The following is a 22,639-nucleotide window of genomic DNA, read 5'->3' on the forward strand; positions in this document are numbered from 1 at the left end:
GAAAATATTAATCGACTGTGCTACCAACAGATTTCTGCATAGTGCATTGTGCATAACGATCACAGAACAAAGGCAAGAATGATAGACAAATTTTCGCGGGAAAAATCACTATTATAATGATATATCCACCTTGAAAAATCTATTGTGGTAATGTGGTAATCATGTATATATTAAAGAATATGGATAGGCCATTTATGTTTATCATACGGAGACGAATATGAAAATATTTTTATGTTGTAGAGGTCTTAACACAAATATATATTTATATAATTATTATACATAATAAATAATAATATAATAAAGACCTCTGTCAGAAATCAGAATGAAAGGCAATGATAAAAATTTAAAAAGAAAAACAGTCTTTCTCTCTTTCCCATTCCAGCACACTTCCCTCTATTTTATTTTCTTATTAATATAGCGATAGCCATGATGGCCTAATCATTCTTAATATCTATCAATAAATCAATTCGTGATAACAAATATCTTATCTAATATCTTCCGTGTAATCAAAATATTGATTATTATCACAGACTTCTATATAAAGATAGTATAGAAGTCTGTGATTATTATAAGCAAGATTAAAAACTAAAAAGTAGTATTTACTTTTAATTTTTAAAGTACGTAACTACGTAATGACTACCTACTACCTATGTATATTTATACAAAATTATATTATTAAAATATTATAAAGCTAGTTTGTAACTTTCAAAATATATAAATATAAATAGGATGGCGTCGGTGAGCAGTTCAGAGACAATTGACAATGTCACAGATATCACTGAAAGCTTGAAACAGTTGTCCGTTGCAAGAGCCCAAATTAATTTGTTGAGGTATGTAGTAAGTACCTACTGTGTGTTCTACAGTACAAATCATAGTTGTTGTTATTTTTTTATTAGAAAGCAGAACGAGTCTTTAAAAAAACAATTAAATGATAAAGATTTAATTGCTTCAAATGGGCCAAGCATATCTAGCAGCTCTGAAAAAATTGAACTATCCATTATAGGAACAATAAAAACGAAATTTAAAGAACGTAGATGTGTACCACGACAACCTGGTCTCTGTCCTCTAGCTCAAGCTTGTCTGACAATATCCAACTCTGTATTCACTAATCCTAACCATGCACTTGAAGGCCTCTCAGATTTCTCTCATATGTGGTAATTTAAATACAGTTAATGTTATTCTCCTGATCAAACGTAAAATATTCAATAAATATTTCAGGATTTTGTTTCATTTTCATAAAAATGAAACCACTCATGTTCATGCAAAAGTATCACCACCTAGATTAAATGGTTTGCGAACTGGTGTACTTGGCACTCGATCTCCACACCGACCCTCGCCAATTGGCTTGTCTCTAGTGCAAATCGATAAAGTTGAAGGTAACTATTGAAATATGTTTAGAAATACCTAATTTTTTAATTTAAATTAACATTATTTACTATCAGTACATAATGTATGATAAGTAAAAGGGAATAAATGTTGAACATGATTGAGAAAATTATTGGCCAACAGCTCTTCTTAAAATTAACTACTCAAGTCTCTTGACTATTTTATTTTTGGTCTTAAAAACTAAAGTTTTCTAAAAGTATAAAGTTAAAAGTATTTTGATTTTAGGGAATTCTGTGTATTTTTCTGGAGTGGATATGATAGATGGTACTCCAGTGCTCGATATCAAGCCATATATTCCACATTATGATGCACCAGTTACTCTTAGGTCTGACCAACATGTTTCATTATTTGATAATGGCTCACATCAAATACTCTTAGATCCATTGACATCTGACCGAGAAGCACCTGATGGAGAAGAAACTGATGCATATGATATGCCTCTTTCTCCCCTACATACAAGAGTATAATATTTTATTTTTAAAACAAAGAATACTTAAACTTATGTACTAGTGATAAGAACAATCAAAAATTTTAATCAATAGTAACCAATAGTTAGTTGCAATCCAGAGTTTTGCTTGAAAATTTTTTATCAGGTAGTCGAAATAAAAATATTTATCAAAATCAATCACTCGTTCTAGTGGACATATTATAATATCTTAAGAGGGTGGTAGGCATAAAAAAAGCCCAGAAATATAAATATAAATGTGAACACTTATATACCGTTTTGCCATTTTATCCTTATAATTTTTTAAGTTTTTTACTTTTTTGAATGACAAGATAGAGTTTTAATTTCATGTTCTAAATAGGGCTAGTAGTTAATGAGTTATAAGTATCTAAAGTTTAGACAACCAGAGTAGTGGACAAACAGTTTGTTATTTAAAGAATAACTTTAGATAAAAGTATATAGATAATACAGGGTGTCCCACGAGGATTTACCCATTGTGATATCTCCCAAAATAATTGTGATATTGAAATTCTGGTTTTATAATAAGTAGGGATGAGAACTTATAGGAGCTAAAATAGACAAAATATGCAAGGAAAAATTATGATATATGCATCAAAATTTGAAAATATGCAAAAAATATATTATAATATGCAATTTTTTCTATAAATAAAAAAACATGTTTACAATAAATTAGTATAAATATTTCGTTAAATTTTATTTAAACTGTGTGATAAAAAATTAATACTAGGTATATAAACATGAGATAGTAAATGATTGGTAGGTGTATTGATTATACGTATATTGATAGTCAGGTGATTTAATCCCTAAATAACCTGTAAATTTGTTGCATTGAACCATTTGAACCACCAAAGTTTTTTAAATATTTTCGACATCCAATCTACGTCCTCCAACGATTACCCGAAAGAATATTTTTGTATCGCGAAAAACTTCTTTCCACATCAACTGAAGTTATGGGGGCATACTTGAAGTAAATAAGGTCATTTCCGGTTAAGTCTTCTGGCAATTCGTCCATAGATGTGATTTATCCAATAAATGATACTAATCCTAAATTTAATTTTATAAACTATTAAATTTTATTGGTTATTGACTACAAACTTATAAAATTAAATTAAATAATAAATAATTTTACTAAATATGCATTTTTATGCACAAAAAACATGAATATGCAACTTCTAAGAAAACTACCAATATATGCAAAAATATGCAAAATTTAAATATCAAATTTCAATTCATTAGGTTATAGAACAGATTTTTAGCTCACCTAGCTATAAATAGGAGATATAAAAAAAAATATGCAAATCCTATAACTTCTCATCCCTAATAATAAGACTCACAGGGATAATAACTACAATTATTTCATATTTTAATTTATTTTAATGTTTTGGTAAAAAAGTTAAAAAATACATTTTTTTGTTTAATTATTTCAAAAAATATAGATAGCCATTTGATTGAGTTTATTTTTCTGAAAATATTGACGATCCAAATTTTATTTTCAATAATTTTTAATATTTTTTCTAGTTATGAAGAAATAAAATATGATAATAAATTTATAACTATTAGGAACATGGAAAGTATTCGGCCGGCCTTATGGGAATACACGCAGCAGATCACATGTTTGATAACATTACGGTGTTAAATAATTCGCAATTTTTCTCAAAACTAAAAAAAATATTAACAATCAGAAAATTAATGAAAATAAAATTTTGAAACGTCAATATTTTCAGAAAAATAAACTCAATCAAATGGCTATCTATAATTTTTTTTTTTGGAATAATTAAACAAAAAAATGTATTTTTTAACTTTTGTACCGAAACATTAAAATAAATTAAAATATGAAATAATTGTAGTTATTATCCCTGTGAGCCTTATTATAAAACCAGAATTTCAATATCACAATTATTTCGGGAGATATCACAATGGGTAAATCCTCACGGGACATCCTGTATAAATATAATATAATTATTTTTATTTTTTACAATAGTATTAATTCTGAAGAAAGGATTCTGATATTTGGGACAGTAGAATGTATGAACAATTGATCAAAATCAAGTACTTGGATTTAGATGGTAATTTTTCACTAGCACAAAAATTATTTTTACAATTGAAAGATTCTTAGAAGCTATTTCATACAACACACAAAAATTCAATTAGATTAATTTTTCTAACTTTATGTTTACTATAATATTATAGGTAAATGCTTGATTATTAAATTTTCTTATATAATTTATTTTATTAAAAAACGACTGATGGGTGACAACTTAATTACAACTTACAGAGTACTCTCACGTGTTACTAATCACATTTAAAATTGCCTATATTTGTTAAACTTATTTTCCTTGGTGTGTTTATTTTTTGGGCTTTTTTTCTGCTAGGTTTTGTTTCTGGACTTTTTTTTCCGCGATTCTAAGAGGGCTTCATATTCAGCAAATTTACGCTCAGCAGTTAATGTTTTATTCGGTTAGCTTAAAAATTAGAGTGAATAGACCTATTATAAATCTTGATGGTAAGAACATTATCTGTGTTCTGATAGAAGTTTTTTATGATAGTTTTTAAGTGAGTTTTGAGCATTTTTATTTTACAATTTATTATACACGCATACTCACTAAGAACTGAATTATCGTAAAAAAAAACACAGTTAATGTTCATATCAATAATTTTTATAATAGGTTAGGTTCACTCTAATTTTTAAGCTAACGTAATAAAACATGAACTGCTGTCTGCTGTGCATAAATTTGTTATGTTATGTGTTTGTAAGACTGAGACAATAAATACGAGTGTGGCGTCCTTTTAAACTTTTTATTTTTTTTATGTATTTAAAATCTGTAATATAATAAAATAATAAGTAAATTTGAGATTTTTTTACAAGGTTTGGAGGCTTTTGACATTACTTCAAACGGAGTTTTTTTTTTTTATTTAGTGAAGTAAACCACGAGGCCAATTTCGTTTTAGTCGATGGGGAGGGTTATCCGGGAGAGTCTTAGAGGAGAGGTTTGAAATTAGCGGGTTTGGATGATTATTTGTTTTAGAATTAAATTTTTTATAGTGTGTTGAAGCGAGGGTGTGAAGAATTGGAATGTTTAGGTCTTTATGGATTGTATGATTGTCCCTTAAACTTCTGATTCATTATATTTTTTGTTCATCATTATTGTATACTTTTATTGGCCTGTCTGCCAAAGTTTTTTTTTCAACCAATATTTAAAAAAAATTATATCTACTTTTATTTTATATAATAATTATTAATTATGTGATACATAGTAAAATGTTTTTATGTTATATTAACTGTCTTTGTTTTTATATTTCAATCAATTTTTGATTATTTTAAATTTTAATATTTTTGTTTATACAGAAAGGGTCACTTGTTAAATTCTTGAAAGAATCAAAATCATCAATGTAGTCAAACAATTGATTGTTACAATTATTTTTCTTAGACTGTTCTCATCACTCTATTAACTGTGATTTAAGGTCCCCGTACACTTCAGTAGTAGTGGTAAAATGTGTACAGACACAATTTACCATGATTACTGCAGGGTATGTTGACCTTTATCAATTTAACTTTAATATAATATATCAAAATATATGTCCAGAAGTTTCAATTTCATGTTATTAGCTTAAATAGATTAAATTAGAGTGAATTCGCCTATCATAAAATTTAAAGGTAAGATTATTATATGAGGCACGATGTAAGCTTTTATTAACACTATTATTTTTAAGTAAGTTATGAACTTTTTTGAAACTTTAGGACATTTTACCTTTAAATTCTATAATAGGATACTTTACTTTAATTTTAAAAATGGAAAATGGATTCATATTAACATAACATTTTTTTATATGGTATGTTTTTAAGACAGAGACAACACATATGGTTGTCACATCTTCTTAAATTTTAACTAGAAAAATTTTTGAAATATTTTTTTTCATAAATCTTAACAAAAAAAATTAACAAGTAAAATAAAACCAAACAAATGTTTATTATGAATAATAATTTTATCATTCTATTAAGTTAAACACATTTTCTGAAAGTTTTGTTAAGTTTCTTGAGGTTTAAATGTCTCTCAAAATTAATTTTAATTTTCACCGTTATCTACATTGTTTTATTTTGTTGTTGTTTAAATGTCCTAGATTAATTATCAATACAATATTATGTTATGGAATTTAAAATGTAAATATGTACTCTGATACTTATGAACTTAATTATTTTTTTTTAATTAATAGGTTAGAGTACCTCTGTGGATTACTGAACCACTGATGCAGCAACTAACTGTAGAGTTCTCATCGAGAGCAAGAGAATTTTTAAACTCATTGGATACCAATGATATTGAGGCGACTATAATAAGCATATTGAAAGAAGATCCTCGGTCAGTTTATGTCCGAGAACGTTATAGTAATCAGTTTTATACATTCTTAATTGGAGGCTATCATGTGAGTTGCAAGTTTGATGATACTAAACACACAATAAGTGTCTACAGAATATCATACGTTGATAGTATGGACAATATAGCTGATCAAGAAGGAGCCCAATGTTTGTCTATAGGTTAGTCCATAAGTAATTAATAATAACTTAAACTTTATTATTATGTTCCTTTTTTCATCTATTCCTATTTGAAATATGATTATGCAATTTATAAAATAGTTAGTTCTGCTAGTGTGGTATGAAAATTAATTTTATTGTTTTTTATACAATACGAATAATCAACTATAAACTTAAGTAATTAGATGAGATTTTATAACTGTTATAATTCTTAATTTTAATACTATAGATTAGCATGATTGTTTACATTTTTTTTTTTTTTTTTTTTTTAATGTGAATGACAAAGTAACAATTAAATACTATACTGTAAGTATTGATTTAAAATGTAATAGATTTACGTGTATAAACATTATATGACATATATAGTGATTTATTAGTGATAAGAATATAATATTATATTGGTGCACTACACTATTATATTCCATACTGACCTGTATTACATAATAATGTAAGATATAAGAATTGAAACATTTCACATTCATAATTTTAATTCTATTTACATTGTATTTAAATTTTATCTTTACATTAATTATTATAATTATTTCAAAATAAATTGTTATTTTAAAATAAAATAATGTATATATTTAATGTTCAGTATTACTCTATTCAAGTTAAGACTCATATTCAGCCAAAAACCTGTTTTTGTTGAAATCTTTTCCCTATTAAAATTGAATTAGTATTAAGTTAAATATGTGTTTGGGCATAAATGTATAAAAAGAAATTATAATAAGAATAACTAAATCGTGTTGAGGACCAACTCGTACTATTAATCATTGAAACTTTGTAGAAATACCTCAAACATAATTTCAATAAAACAACCGAGATGAATACTAAATAATAACTAAGAAAATTGTTTTTACTTATTACATACACCAATTTTAAATTTATTATAAAAGTTTTTAAAAGTTGCAAAACACAACACTAAAATTTGGGAAATCATCACTTAGAAAGTTTGAAAAATACTGAAAAGCAATAAATATTTTTCAATCAAACAAACATTGAAAAAGAGCATGATCTCTAATTGCTGACCACTGTAATTTTGACTATACATTATTTGTTCATTAATTTTGACTTTTAAAGAATTGGTCATGTTTAACTTTGACATTTGATACAATTAAATCTTCAATCTCAATTCCTTTTTTTGTATCTGTCTCGGTCAATAAAATATCTTCAATAACACCATCTTGAGCTATTAACTTGACATGATGTTTCCTTGTGTGTAGTAAGTTACCAATAACAAGCTATAAAAATGATTGTATATATAAAAAAAGTTTTGAATAAATATAATATTAAATTAAATTTTCCAAAGTAAATAAATAACAATTGGTCGTTAAGTAAATCTAATATTTTAAACTCACTTGATGCTTGTATTTAGTAAGAGCCCCTTTGGCTTTTTGTTCTAAAATACTGTTATCAGTCTCTAATTTGAATGAAATTATGTATGCATTTGGAGCCCAAATATGAGTAACAGCATATAAAACTTTAGGTACCAGCCGTAAAGCAATCATTGGAGGTCCATCTTTGGATTGAACTTTATGTTCAGCCTACAACATGAAAAACAATGTTATTAAATAGGCATAAAATATTAGAAATACCTATATAGTTAAATAAATATTATACAACAATACTGTTAAAAATATCTTGAATTAAATATAAATATAAAATTTAAGCACGCTGTTAATGGAGATGTACTTTTTTAATAATTTAAGCAGTAGCATAATATACAAAAACATACCATTTCATTGGGTGGTATATAGAAGTCTGAAACAGCAGCAGCTAAATAGAGCAAAGAATACTTGGTATCCATAAGCATGCAAGAACCTCTCAACAACCACATATACTCTATCAATGTAGTGAAAGAAACTGTTAGAATTCTGTCATTATTTTTAGCATCTTTATACTTCTTCAGTATTGGTAAGAGCATATTAAGTTCACTTTGTTTCACTGAAATAATTATAATTATTAATGATTTAAAAAGTATGATAAACAACTATTTACCTTGTATTGATTTATCATCTACAATCTCCAATTTATCTAATAGTGAATTGTTGAAATGACGAACAAATGGCTCCAATGAATTTGAACTAGAAAATAAATAATAATGAGAACTTTAAAATAATTAGAAATAAGTTACCTACCAATGATTTTGTAATAAATTATAGTTTATCATAAAATCAATAATATTGTTTAAGTAAAAAATTAAAATTTTTAATAGAATTATTTTTCCAGTAGAACCTCATTAATCCAGCCTAATTAATATAAAGTCCAGGTCAAACAAAATAACCTATGAAAAGAGCCAAGATACAAATTTGGACACTGTTCAATAAAAAAAAATGTATTATTTATTTTAAGAAGTACAAAAGTTATTTAGTATGCATGATGTAATAAAACCCACTATTGGCTTTACAAAAAAACTAGTTATTCCGATTATTTTTCTGATAATACTAATATACTTATATTTTTTTTCTTTATTAATAAATACACAATCTATACGCAATCGGCACAATAAGAGTATGAGCTAATGACAATGACAATATAATGAAATTTTGAATGAAGAAGCCACCCACCGATGACACGTCTTTAATTATTTTGTTTTAACCTTAATATTATTATTATTTTTTTTTTTGTGTGTGTGTGTTAATATACCTATATAAATATAATGAAATGGCTCTCAAGATTAAAGATATTTTAGTTTTAAAATTAAATTAATATAAAATTAAAATACTTAATAAATCAATACAAAATTACAAATATGCAACAGTAGCATAAGTTCAAAAATGGGAAATATTATGATGGGTACTCTTTTCGCCCAAATATTTTAAAACTACCTACTTTCCCTTTTCACCCAAGAATATTATATAGCACTTTTCTACCAAATTTTGATAATACACACTTTGGAAAACACTTACTTTAAATTATTTATGGTTTAACTTATATGTGGTTTAACTTCTTTCTATAAAGATGAATCTTTAGAAATTGGTAAGTGGATACGATATACATTTGGTTTAGTATTTTTAAATCCAGATTAAGTATCAAATTGTTTTGTTGAAGACCTACAATCTGACTGTCCAGTAAATGACAAATTAACAAATTATTGTGACTATTTACTAACATCTCTAAAGATCTAATACGTCGGAATTAATAAGAACAACTAACGCGTATCAATCTTTTCATTCTATTTTTAGCAAACATTTTAATCATATTTCTCCACCAATAAGTGCCTGTTTAAGTGTTATTAATGAAATTCAAACTGAAGTCTACATTAAATTAAATAGTGTGCATTTACAAAAGTGTTCCAAAGATAAAAAATTTATAGATCGACAGCAAAAAATGAAGAAAAAATACAAAAATATAAAGCAGGTACTAACTGTTCCAGTATGATTTTATTAAATCAATATCATTTAACTATTCTTTTTAATATTATATTATCAAAATTTTTACGATATATACTTTTGATAAAAATTTAAATAATAATGTTGTACCTACAATAATAATTCAATGTTTATTGAAATAATGAGGTAAATTTATAAATAATTGTAAGGTAAATTATAAATAATAAGACTATAAGAAATATATTTTGGTGGAATACACTTTAAATAGATGAGCTATGAACTTAGAAATTTCATGGGTTAACAGCTATTAATCCCTAAAAATTTTCTATAAACTACTAAATGTATCTTAAATGTATTATTTTTAATCAAATTACAACAGTTACACAATAATTAATAACAAGTTTACTTACCGATAAAGAAATATAACAACATATCCAGCTTCAAGAAAATATTCAGCAGAAGCAGAACCTCTAGTTCCTAGACTAAAATTGTCAACGAAACGGACAGTATTTTGTTCAATTGGGACTGTAGTTCCTCCAGACTATAAGAAGGAATTTAATTAATATTATTTTTACAACAGTACATTCCTTCATAATACTGTGATAGCTAATAATGCTAGTATCTCAAAATTACTTTCTTTTTAATTTAAATCAATATCATAACATTTTTATTTTTGCCTGTAAAATTAAAAGTGTTATTTCTAAAAACCAAAGCCATGAAAATGTATACCTAATATTACTGATGTACAAGGAATTGAATGATTTAAAATAGGTATATAATTTATGGCATTAGATTTCATTATAAGTGTGACATACAAATAATGATAATTATTAAGAAATAGGACTTCGTAAGTTGAACTAATCTACTCTCTACTTCACTAAAATATGTTCCACTCCCTTTACATGTCGTGATTAAATAAAAGTTATGGTTAAGAAAATTATTAATTTAATTGATAGATTTAATGTCTATTTAATTAATTAATAACATTTTTAGTTTCCTACTTCATTACCCTTTTCATTTCTATACTATTTATGTTCTGCAAACCTGTATATGTTATATAAAATACATTTTTTTTTTTTAATTTTCATATTTAGATGTATATAATATAGTTATTTAAGTTTAAAATGTGAACCAGGATTTTCTAAAATTATACAGTTACCAGAAATAATAATATTAAAAAAATATAGCAATATAATAAAATGTCTGGAACAAAAGGGTTAATCATTTTTAATTTGATTAAGTTACATTTGTTCATAACAAATACAAGCAGACAAATAATTTATGTACTTTGGATAGTTATTTAAAATTTAATAAATAAATATTTTTTTAGTTAAGAATAAAATTCAACTCATATTTATTATAACACTTTGGAAACATAAATAATATGTATTGTTACCATTATTTTGTAAGTAGATATACTTACAGTTATCAAAACCATTTTTTCGTTTTCATGGCTGCATACAAAATTTTCTACAGTCGTTATAATAGACTCATAGTTTGAAGGAGAAGGATGAGTGTCATAAAATGATTCCCAATCCATTTTTGTTAGTAGTTGTAACCTGACTATGAACACAAAGTTTAAAATTGATTGAAATTCTGAAAAATTTAGAACACTCAAATAATTATAATAAATAAACTGCTACTATCCTTGAATGTTCCTAAAAAGATACTAAACCTGCAATGCACCTCTTTTAAGTAATATTACAAATCTTAAAACTACTAAAACTTGTTTACAACTAATACCATAATATATCATATGATTAATCTTGAATTCATAAATGAATCTAGTTTTTGATCAAATAATATTGAATTTAGATTATTCCATAAAATGTATTATGCCTTTCTTTCTAAACAAGGACACCCATCAGGATAGAGCAAAGACCATCCACTCCTCTGCTATTTTATAATAAGACTGTATATAATATTAGATTAAAAATATAAATTTATGAAAAATTGGAACAAATGTTTTTATAACGTTAGAACTTGATAACTAACCTAGATATCAATCTTGGGAAACAATAAATATATTTTGAAATAAATCCAGAATAAGAAATATTAAATTTCAATGCTATAGGCTGTTTTCCAATGGATTAAACTGATAGTTATTAGTCATGTTTTTTGAGATAATTTTTTCTACTAGGAAAGCAAACCTAAAATAAAATCATAATAAATATAAACTATATTTTGTCTATTTCATATTTCAAGAAACAAAATTGATAATTATAAAAAATGGAAAAAATTAGAATAGAAGGGCTCAATTTTACAGAAATATAAAAGAAAATAATCTACATAAAGAAAAATACAAAAGCAATCACTAATATGTTGCTAGTAGCAGTTTAAATCAGTCACGTACGCAGGATTTTAGTTCAGTTAGGGTTTTACATGAATAAATAATTTAAATAATCTGCTTAACAGTCTTAATATAATTAATTATAGCAAATTATAATTAATAATAAATTGACAATTTAATTTATATCTATTAAAAATTACCAATAATTGATCGACTCTATGTATTCAAATGTTAGTAAATAAGATTTTTTTGTAAAATGAAAAAAATTCAGGGGGGTCAGAACTCTACCCTTAGGTACGACACTGGTTTAGTCAATCATACTTTTACTGTTGATGATTAAATTTTCTAATTCGCTAAATTGAAAAATATGAAATTTCTGATTATTAAATTGTAGTAGTTTTTATTGGAGACACCTATAAGATAATTTAGTAACAAGTAACAATCGTCACCAGGACACCGCAAGGGTTAAGGATATTGAGATCTATACTTTAGGGATTCATTATACCAATTAATATTTAACACAATAATGTTACTATATAGTTACCACCACAAATTAAAATACACATTCGTGGTTACCTTCAATAATACCTAATAAAAACACGTTTGTGTCAAGGTGGGGTATCTGATGCAAAAGACTGAAATAAACACTACTATATTTTTATGCACACTTAAAACTACATACCAGTATACCACTATACCAGTCGTGATCCAGCGCGTGTGTACTAATACACTGTAATATATTAAAATGTATCACCAATACAACACTACGACGTGTTTTCGGAAACGGGTTGTTGTGGCGGTTGACGGGGGCAGGGAAAACACTTAGTATATACGTACCGGTTGACTTCTGGTAGTCTATACTCTAAACAACTGTAGTACGTATGTATCAGTTCGGCGTAAACGAAATAAGTACCTAAATTACACGAATTTGACGACTACTACTTAATCCTATTTTTCTACAACAACTACAACTAGTATAAGTATACTAGTAACTACAAATACAACAACTAGTCGGCATTCGGCCACAACAGGTGTGTCGTCTAGGCGACGTCTAAGTACCCGAGTAGCATGTAGGTACTTGAACGTGAGGATTTCAGAATAGTTTTTAGATTTAATCTAAAGGGAATACATGGGATAGGGGAGGGGGCTCGTCGAGCAACAAGACCGTGTCAATAATTCCCACCCACCGGTGCCGTGACGACGATCGTCCGTAACGGGATACAGGACAAGTCGGAGTGTGCGTGTAGCACAAATGCCACAAATATCATCCACCACGATACCTGAACGGTAAGTCGGTGTAGTAGTAGTACTGTAGTGAGGAGTGAGAACTGACAAAAAAAAATAAAATTCAACTCGAATGAAAAGTGAAATTAACCTCCGTAGTTCGTCCGTCCATCGTCGTCGGCAGTGGTTTGATATTGATAAGAAAATGCCGCTACGTGTGATAAACACCGTCGCGGGAGAGCTTCGGCTTGTGCAGCCGCGTTTCACAATTCTTTGGACTATTTACATCATCATTGTTATCGGACCGGTGCCCGGGCCAACAGGAACTGTTGATTAGCGCGCGCACCGAGCCCATTGGCCGGTGGCCGCGAAACCGCGTCGGGAAATCCGAGCAACCGGGTGATAACGGGACGGCAGCGAACTGCGAACGCCGTACACGGTACACCACGACTCGTGCGCGGCTTCGGATTTACCGTCGTGTGTGCGTAGTGCGTACACACCACCGACCGCCACCTCCGCCATCACTCGTAGTCGATGATAAATAACGAAATAATCGGCGGACGAACAGCGAGCCAACCGAATCTTGCCGGCCAGCCAACGGAGACAGCGCCGTCTCGCCTCTCGTTTGTCGCCGCAGACGAAACACAACACATTTGGTGTGCGTACCGACGACGTCGGCCGCTGTTGCAATATTGCAAATTGCAATAATAATTATAAGTAGTTGTCCACAGCGCGCACCGGCGATCGAGACGCTATCATATCACTGCAGTCAGTGGTCGTACGCTTAGTAACTAGTACTTAGTGTTAGTTGTTGTAGTAGACTGTCACTATATAGTTGTAGCAATAGTAGTGCACTAGTGCCAGTAGTGGTGGCGGCGGCGGCAGCTGTTGAGTGTTTATGTACGTGTTGAACGTGTGTGACGTCGTGTGACTGGCAACGAAAATCACGACGACGACGACAAAGCCCGCGCGAATCGGCCCGCCGGACACGGCAGTCTGCCCAAATCACTGTCGCTGGTGCTAAGTAGCTGTCAGTTGACATCGAGCAACGGTGGGCATACAGTAGTTGCTCGACGACGGCGACGCACAACTCGACAGTGACGATGACCCTGCAGGCCATTAAGTACGAGAACGGCACGTTGGAAGTGCTGGATCAACTGCTGTTGCCCAAAGAGTCCAAGTACATACCCATTTTGGGAGTCGAGGATGGATGGAAGGTCATCAACAAAATGCAGGTACATGGTGTGCAGCAATACCTCTCCACTCACCGGTCCCACCAACCCCTCGCGACACCCGTCGCCCCAGACGTTTCGGAACTTTACCCCCCTCCCCATGCAACAGGATGGAGACGTGCACCAATGACCATGTGAGCAAATGCCATGTTAACAAGCCCCCCATTTTTATCGGTGACACAAATTTAAACTATTATAGATAGCTTGAGTTCCTTAAACTAGCATTGATTCGCCACATAATAATCTTCTTACCTATCTCTTTGTAAACACCTACTGCTCAAATTATTTTTTAATAATATATTACTAATTAATTTCAGTGCTTTGTATGTCTGAATCCTTAAGATGATCAATTATTATACTTCTTACCTATGGCAATGCTATATGTAGGTAGGTTATGTTACAACAATTTTCTTCTGTCTCTTGCTTTTTTTAAACTATTAGTCCATCATATTTTACCTATAATATTGTTCTCAACCAATCATCTAATCTTTACGTACTCAACTGATTATAATTCCTACAATTGAAAACAAATTAGTAATTGCTTATTTGGAATGATAGATGCTATCTAGTTAAATTAGGAACACACTATCTAGATACATTGTATTATGTAATTACTATTTAAGGTTTACAAATTAGAGAATTGGTGGTGTCTTCAGGCCTTTATTGAGACTTACCACATTTAAGCAATAGAATTTAACCTAACCCTTCCCCCTTCATAGAAGAACAAAACTCATTTTTTTTTGTATATTATCACATCAAAGATAGATTTACAAATCTGTTTTTATTTAAATCCTTAAATTAAGTTAACTTTGAATTCACTAATCAAATATACCTTTACTTTCTCCATATCACATTATCAATAGTTTTTTTTTTTTTAATTTTTTTTCTTCATCTATTTTGTTGCTAAGATCTCCCTCTCTCTCTCTCTCTCTCTCTCTCTCTCTCTCTATGCTAAGAGTAAATAGCTTACTAAACCTTTCTTCACTCATTCTGGTACGTAACCAGTTTTTCAATCTATGCATAGCTTAGAACAATGAAACATGCATTCATACAATACTATTTTAATTGTGAATTTATAAACTATTGTCTATTTGTAATAGAAAAAAAATCATTTCCAACCCAATACACCAATATAACTTACAAATGTTCGGTGAAATACTGAATTAATTTTTACGGAGAACTAGGAGTGCTAATTTGAAGTCTGGGGGTGCACCCTCTGGCAACAACACTCCCTATGTGTGCCTATCTTAACAATATTAACTGATAAGATATATTATACTTTTTTTACTTAATAATGGTAACTGCATTAACTAATTCAATAAGTGTATCATGAATATTTAAGTATCATATTTGGTTATATTTAAACACTTGTATAATATGTATCTAATGTTAATGTCCATCGTAATTGATACCTAATAATTTATTTATTAAACCTTTCTCATTCTCCATCCATATCCATCATCTGAATAGAATAATGTAATATTTAATTTATGCATATGAGATAAAAACTATATTAGTATGCTGTATAGAGTTTTAACAAAGAAATATAATCAAATATCATGTAAAAATATAAAATGTAATTACTTTCTTATCTCATGTTTAAACTTTTTAATGTTTTACAGTAATAAAAAAGATAACAAATATCATAGAGCAGTAAATAAAAATATATAATTCAATTTATACTTATCTTATTAATAAAAACTTAAATATTTAAACATTGAAAACAAATTACAGCATGAATGACTTAAAGAACGAACCTTACAAATATTTCAGATATTTTCACGTGTTTATAAAATAAAACATTGTATTAATTTATGTTGTACTCTTAAATACCTGGCTAATTGTTGATTTTTAAAATTAAAATAACATCAAAATATATTTGATCATATAGCTATTAAAGATTAAACCTAAAAAGATTAAAATTACATAATTATCTACCTAAATAAAATAACTTGAGATAAAAAAACAAAAGAGATATAAATTATTAGACATAGAGATAGGTAAAATATAATATAATTAGTTTAATTAGTGCAATAGTGTACTCATATCTAGAATTATATTATATTGGATGTCCAAAGTTTCTATCCCCAGGGCCGTATTTAGGAATCTGGCACCAAGGGGCAACAAAAATAAAATACGCCTCATTAATCATTATACAAAATACAAGTTTAAATTATAAAAAATTAGCTGTCCGGGGCAACAGTACCCTGTAGCCCCCTAAATAGACCCTGTCTATCCCTCTTATTATAGGTATTAGAGCCCTGGCACGGGCCCAACTTTTGAAGTTCAAGCCTGTTCAAAATTCAATTTTACTAATGATACTCGGCTAAGCCAGATTTAATTCTCTTAGATATACGGTCGGGCCCAATTCATTTCTCTTAAATATAATATGCTCTAGCTCAGTCCAATACGTACTAATACATACTACCAATAAATACATACTAGGTATTTAGGCAGACCCAGTCAAAATTTTCTCTGAAAGATATCACCTTGGCCATATTATATTCAAATGGTTAAAAACCGCTGCTGTACTGTGTACACTATTAACAAGTACTATCTAGTACCTATAGATGGTGATTCTTTTATCGAACAACACTCATTATTTAAAAAAGTATTGACTTTTTTCAAAATATTTTTTTACATGGTTTTAAGTTGTTAAAGAACCAACGCTTTTATTAAAAAAATATTTTTTATCCTTATCATTTTTTAAGTTTTTACTTTTTTGAATGACAACACAGTTTTTTAACTTCATATTCCAAAGCAGAATATTTTTCTAAGTATTTTGATTCATAAAAATCAAATTTAGGACAAGTAGTTTATGAATTATAAGTATTTTAAGTTTAGATTGGGAGAGTGGAGTGGTAAGGGGTTACCCCGCAAAATGTTTGTCCACTACTCCGCTTGTCTAAACTTAAAATATTTATAACTCATAAACTACTCTTCCTAAATTCGATTTTTAATATTTAGGGATATTAATAATCAGGTATAATATGCTTTTCATGGTTAGCAAAAAATCTTAATAATTCACCAATATATTTACTTACCTGTTAAAACTGTCAATTTCATAAACATTATGAACTTTCATTAATTTGTGCATTGTTATTTATAGGTACGTGGTGCTCCAGCTATTGCCATTGTAGGTTGTTTAAGTTTGGCTGTAGAAATATCTAAAGAAGAGTTTGAAAAAAAAAAAGCTCTTCGGCGAGAAGTTGAGGGTAAACTAAATTATTTAATATCTGCTCGGCCAACTGCAGTAAATATGAAACAGGCTGCAGACCATTTAATATCTTATATAAACTCTTTGGATAATGATGAATCAATATCAGCACAAGAAATGCAAGCTAGGTAAATTGCTGTCATAATAAATTATCTTATCAATGTTTGTTTAGTACATTACCTAATTTATTTCTTAGGTTTGTAGCTGCTATAGAAGCAATGTTAGAAAAAGATATATCAGATAATAGATCAATAGGAGAATTTGGAGCTAAAGCAATTTTAAACAATGTTACGGATGGTGAACAAGTTCGTATTTTAACGCACTGTAACACTGGTTCATTAGCTACTGCATATTTTGGTACTGCATTAGGTGTTGTACGCTGTCTGCACTCTGCTTCAAGACTGGGTAAAATGTTTGAATAAATATTTGTTTTTATTTTAAATGTTGTACATTTTTACCACTATATTTTATAAGTCATTGACTTTTTAATGCAAATACAAATTAACATACTAAACCAAGATGTATTTTAACATTAGTATTCTTTTTTAGAAAATTGTTATTTCACGGAAACAAGGCCTTACAATCAAGGTGCTAGATTAACTGCCTATGAATTAGTTCATGATAAAATACCATCAACCCTGGTCTGTGATAGTACTGTTGCTTATTTAATGAAGACTGCTCAGATTAATGCTGTTGTTGTTGGTGCTGATAGGGTAGCAGCTAATGGAGACACTGCTAACAAAATTGGAACTTATCAAGTTGGTATATCTAATTACTTTTACAATATACTAATTATTATTAATTAAAAATGTATCCAATTTTTCAAAAGCTTGTTCTAGCTTAGTTTTCTTTTAGGAAAAAGAAGAGAAATTAATTTAACATTTTATAATTAGTTGATCATCAACTTGTCCCCCAAAAAATATTCTATTAATTCCATTTTTCTACTATAAATTTTAAAGTGCCAATCAAGAACACTCATAATACTATTATTCATACTTCTCCATTCCGCTAATCCTTTGAGAACAAGCCATTAAGTTGTTGTATGCACCAACCAGTTAAATGCATACATACTAATAACAACTTCATAATAATAAACCACTAAAGGAAATGAGCTGAGACAGCTCATTGTAAAAACATATTTAAAAAAATAATCAACAGTGCATTGCTAGTTTTTCTGGTACAATAATATGGTCGTTGTATTTTGCTTAGAAAAGTATCATATAACTTTTTCATGAAGATTCTTATTGTATTCTATTTGAATACATTAATATTTCATAGATTTTTATTTTTATAGATTTTCTTCTATACAAACCACTGTAAATTTTTGAACTAATGGCGATGTAAATCATTTCAAAGTTACATTAAATTTTAAAACGCCATTCATTACATACAGGGTGTCCCACAAGGATTTATCCATTTCAATATTTCCCAAAATAATTGAGATATAAAAATTCTGGTTTTGTTATAAGACTCACAGAGATAAGAATTACAATTATTTTATATTCTAATGTATTTTAATGTTTTGATAAAAAAGTTAAAAATTTATATATTTTAGATTCTGAGCAGAGCGATGAATGTATTGATTTTACAATGTTGTATTTTGTGTGTGTGTTTGTGTACACCTTAAGTTGTCACATTTCAGTGTTCCTAGTTATAATAATATTTTATTTCTTCAAAACTAGTAAAATATAAAACATCAGTAATTTAATGAAAATAATATTTTGAAACCTTAATATTTTCAGATAAACAAACTCTATAAAATCTTTAATTTTATTTTGGAAATGATTAAATAAAAAAATATATTTAAAAATTTTTACTCAAATATTAGAATAAATTAAAATATGAAATAATTGTAATTCTTCTCCCTGTGAGTCTTATTACAAAACCAGAAATTTGATATCTCCATTATTTCGTGAGATGTCGCAATGGGTGAATCTTTGCTGGACACCCTATACCTAAATTGTCATAATGTAAATTATAACTTGTTTTTTTCTAAATAGATTGCTGTAGTTGCCAAACACCACGAGGTTCCATTTTATGTAGCTGCTCCACTAACTTCAATTGATTTTAATGTAAATGCTGGTGATAATATAGTGATTGAGGAGAGACCTCAAGTGGAAATGACTCATATAAATAATATTAGAATAGCTTCTCCAGGTAAAAAAAAAAAAAATGTTTAATTATTAATAATACCAACATTGGACTAATTTATTAGTAGTTATTATTTTTGTTGTATGTTCTTTTATATAAATAAATTATTTCTAAGGATAATACATTTTATTAGTAAAGTTGGACTTGGTTACTTAAATTCAAGGATCTGACCAAAAAGTTCTTAATATTTATAATTTAAAAGACACAATGTGAAATGTAATTAATTACTAATAATGATAATTATAAATTAAGCTGTTATTTAGTAAGCATAATTCACTGGTATGCATCAAATTGTATGTAAAGTATAATATTAGAACATAAAATATTTAATTATTTCCAAAAGAATATAAGATAGTAGTGTGAAGAAAAAATTGGTAGTTATATGATGCAATATTCTTAAATGTATTTTCTATGTACTATGTTTCTTCTTTTAAGTAAACTGTATCTAATTAACTATTATCTAAATAACTATTCATAATGTGTGTATTTTATCTAATATCTACCATATATTATAAATTTAACATTTTCGTGACTTCATAAGGAACGCTGCAAAATAAATGTTAGTTTTAACTGTACGCAGTATATACATATCCATACAATTTTTATTACTTTGTTTAAATATTAAAATTTTTTAACATTAACTTGTATAAAAAATTTTATAGTTTACACTAAATAATCCAAAAAATTGAAATGACAGGTATATTTACTATACTAAATTACTATTATCAGTGTCAGTTGCGTTCCTTGCGATTAAAACAATTAATGTTGATCAACTTCTTTAGAACAGAAGCAATTTTTCTATGTTCATGATCAAATGTATAGATATTATTATATTAGTATTATAGGGGGTTGTTATTTTCATTCTACAATTAGGTATTGGCATTAAGATAAATATATCAGTGATTAAAACTGTAAAGTAAAAAAAAATCTTTTAGCTACAATATATGTAATATACAGGGTGATTGATTTATCATAAAACACTCATTATTTCAAAAAGTATTGACTTTTTCAAAATATTTTTTTACATGGTTTCAAGTTGTTAAACTCCCAACATTTTTATTAAAAAGGTTATACTTATAACCCATAAACTTCTCCTCCTAAATTCGATTTTTATGAATCAAAATACTTAGAAAAATATTCTGCTTTAGAATATGAAATTAAAACTCTATGTTGTCATTCAAAAAAGTAAAAACTTAAAAAATTATAAGGATATATTATAAAAATATAAGTTTTTATTAAAAACGTTTGTTTTTTAACAACTTGAAACTATGTAAAAAAGTATTTTGAAAAAGTCAATACTTTTTTTAATAATGAGTGTTCTTCGATAAAAAAATCACCCTGTATAATAGTCTTCTATGTAAATTGAATGGTTTTGAAATCAACTATAGTATTCACGTAACACAGTGTTTTCATCTTAATAAAAAAATCAAATCTGCCTAGTAGTATGTACACTTTTATTTTTGTATTTAAAAATCATCAATTTAATAATTGTTATCACAAAATATTTAATTAATTATACTTAATTATTAATTATTATTAAAAATTCCTTCGCCATTAATAGACTATTATTTAAAAAAATTTTTCACATTCATATTAATTTACAATATTACATATATTTTAAACAATCTGGCAATACTTATTTTCTCTGAAAATCATCACTACTATAATATTGCTTAAGTTTAGAATTCCATGGGTTGTTTAAATATCTATTTATTTTTTTAATTAATTTAACTGATGTATTTATTTCTCATAAGAAATTTAATTAAATAATTTAAAATAATTAAATAATTTCAGGTGTAACTTGTTGGAATCCAGCATTTGATATAACACCAGCTCGACTGATAACTGGAATAATCACTGAAAAGGGTGTTTTCCGACCATCTGAACTCTCCACACTCCAGTCTCAATTGCAAGATCATAAAAATTCACTTCCCCAACTATAATACACACCTAAATATATCATTGCACAAATGCATCATACAACTTTTTTATAAAAAAAAAAATATAGGCTATTTTTTATAATATATGTATGCAAAAGCTACATTCCTAAGCCAACGACATCAATTTTTATTTATTTATAAATGTATAGTCATAATATTATTGTCTGTTAAAAAATATTCTTATTATTATATGGAAACAATTCCATAGACGATAAGTACAGAAGTACATAAAGAATAGACCAATTATTACTTATATATTTTAATTTAGTCAAGTATAGTTGTGATACAAGTTATAATAATATTATTTTTATAATTTAATTTAATTCTTTTTTTAAATATACATATTATATACATAATTATATATATTATGTACATGGGGTTTAAATTATTTTTATTGGAAAAAAAGCATGGCTATAAATCATTCAAAAATTATTTTCATAAAGAGCCTTTGAAGGAAAAATTCAAGATTTTCTATACTTTCTACATATTTTAACAATTCATAAATGAAACTAAATTTTTAATTTTCTAAACATTTTGTATTCTTAAGTTCTAACATAAATTAGTATGGAGATCAATGTTGTTTTCAATCATAATTATAGCATAATTTATTTAAAGCCCTTAAATTAGGTATACACTTTCATATCTAATTATGTGTGTATTATTTATTATGAAATTTCCTTTCAAATTTGTATGTTATGTACTTATGGCAATGTTATTAGCCTATTGTGATAATTGATAAGCTATATACATAAAAATATTAATGTTAAAACCATGTTTTTATGTACATTTACATTTTTATATTTGGGGTATCTAACAAATCTTCTTCAAAACTATGTAGCATTAAGTATCCATTTCAAAGCGCATTTAATGATT

The 22,639-nt window shown here is 27.6% G+C and overlaps 3 protein-coding genes across 15 annotated transcripts; 2 read left to right on the forward strand and 1 right to left on the reverse strand.

Moving 5' to 3' along the window:
• The first annotated feature begins 10 nt into the window (after window positions 1-10).
• Window positions 11-6,968, forward strand: LOC107167279 (tRNA (adenine(37)-N6)-methyltransferase). 4 transcript variants are annotated; one of them, XM_089221310.1, is made up of 6 exons: window positions 11-147; window positions 729-830; window positions 876-1,154; window positions 1,219-1,376; window positions 1,612-1,847; window positions 6,065-6,968. In XM_089221310.1, exons 2-6 carry the CDS (start codon window positions 730-732, stop codon window positions 6,386-6,388), a joined length of 1,098 nt encoding a protein of 365 aa, XP_089077436.1. In that variant the 5' UTR covers window positions 11-147; window position 729; the 3' UTR covers window positions 6,389-6,968. The 4 variants fall into 4 exon arrangements, with proteins under 4 accessions (XP_089077436.1, XP_015371743.2, XP_089077435.1 ...); XM_015516257.2 differs by having other exon boundaries at window positions 897-1,154; XM_015516258.2 differs by lacking the exon at window positions 11-147 and adding an exon at window positions 599-617 and having other exon boundaries at window positions 897-1,154.
• Window positions 6,969-7,378: 410 nt separating this feature from the next.
• Window positions 7,379-13,510, reverse strand: Ppcs (phosphopantothenoylcysteine synthetase). Of its 10 annotated transcripts, none has more exons than XM_015516271.2 (7): window positions 13,378-13,510; window positions 11,136-11,275; window positions 10,123-10,253; window positions 8,379-8,464; window positions 8,116-8,324; window positions 7,739-7,924; window positions 7,379-7,621 (listed from the first exon to the last, which is right to left on the reverse strand). In XM_015516271.2, the coding sequence occupies exons 2-7, from the start codon at window positions 11,250-11,252 to the stop codon at window positions 7,442-7,444; spliced, it is 909 nt and encodes a 302-aa protein (XP_015371757.2). In that variant the 5' UTR covers window positions 11,253-11,275; window positions 13,378-13,510; the 3' UTR covers window positions 7,379-7,441. The 10 variants fall into 10 exon arrangements, with proteins under 10 accessions (XP_015371757.2, XP_015371753.2, XP_015371759.2 ...); XM_015516267.2 differs by having other exon boundaries at window positions 11,136-11,308; XM_015516273.2 differs by having other exon boundaries at window positions 13,283-13,446.
• A 189-nt stretch (window positions 13,511-13,699) lies between these two features.
• LOC107167284 (methylthioribose-1-phosphate isomerase) lies at window positions 13,700-21,884 on the forward strand. Its single transcript, XM_015516262.2, has 6 exons — window positions 13,700-14,461; window positions 17,568-17,803; window positions 17,872-18,080; window positions 18,225-18,433; window positions 19,676-19,832; window positions 21,621-21,884. Exons 1-6 carry the CDS (start codon window positions 14,330-14,332, stop codon window positions 21,767-21,769), a joined length of 1,092 nt encoding a protein of 363 aa, XP_015371748.1. The 5' UTR covers window positions 13,700-14,329; the 3' UTR covers window positions 21,770-21,884.
• The last annotated feature ends 755 nt before the right edge of the window (window positions 21,885-22,639 follow it).

Source organism: Diuraphis noxia, unplaced genomic scaffold (assembly GCF_037042655.1).
Source record: "Diuraphis noxia isolate RWA-SAM2 unplaced genomic scaffold, SU_Dnox_SAM2 contig0002, whole genome shotgun sequence".
NCBI lineage: Eukaryota > Metazoa > Arthropoda > Insecta > Hemiptera > Aphididae > Diuraphis > Diuraphis noxia.

What these genes read in the sequence shown, in the direction of transcription:
- LOC107167279 (XM_089221310.1), top strand. Translation starts at nt 730, where the DNA reads ATGGCGTCGGTGAGCAGTTCAGAGACAATTGACAATGTCACAGATATC. An exon ending in GCCCAAATTAATTTGTTGAG is followed by an intron (nt 831 to 875) that starts GTATGTAGTAAG and finishes TACAAATCATAG; the next exon opens with TTGTTGTTATTTTTTTATTA. An exon ending in GCAAATCGATAAAGTTGAAG is followed by an intron (nt 1,377 to 1,611) that starts GTAACTATTGAA and finishes TTTTGATTTTAG; the next exon opens with GGAATTCTGTGTATTTTTCT.
- LOC107167284 (XM_015516262.2), top strand. Translation starts at nt 14,330, where the DNA reads ATGACCCTGCAGGCCATTAAGTACGAGAACGGCACGTTGGAAGTGCTG. An exon ending in AGGTCATCAACAAAATGCAG is followed by an intron (nt 14,462 to 17,567) that starts GTACATGGTGTG and finishes TGTTATTTATAG; the next exon opens with GTACGTGGTGCTCCAGCTAT. An exon ending in GCACAAGAAATGCAAGCTAG is followed by an intron (nt 17,804 to 17,871) that starts GTAAATTGCTGT and finishes TTTATTTCTTAG; the next exon opens with GTTTGTAGCTGCTATAGAAG.
- Ppcs (XM_015516271.2), bottom strand. Translation starts at nt 11,252, where the DNA reads ATGGATTGGGAATCATTTTATGACACTCATCCTTCTCCTTCAAACTAT. An exon ending in AAAAAATGGTTTTGATAACT is followed by an intron (nt 10,254 to 11,135) that starts GTAAGTATATCT and finishes TCCTTCTTATAG; the next exon opens with TCTGGAGGAACTACAGTCCC. An exon ending in TTACTAAATACAAGCATCAA is followed by an intron (nt 7,622 to 7,738) that starts GTGAGTTTAAAA and finishes TCATTTTTATAG; the next exon opens with CTTGTTATTGGTAACTTACT.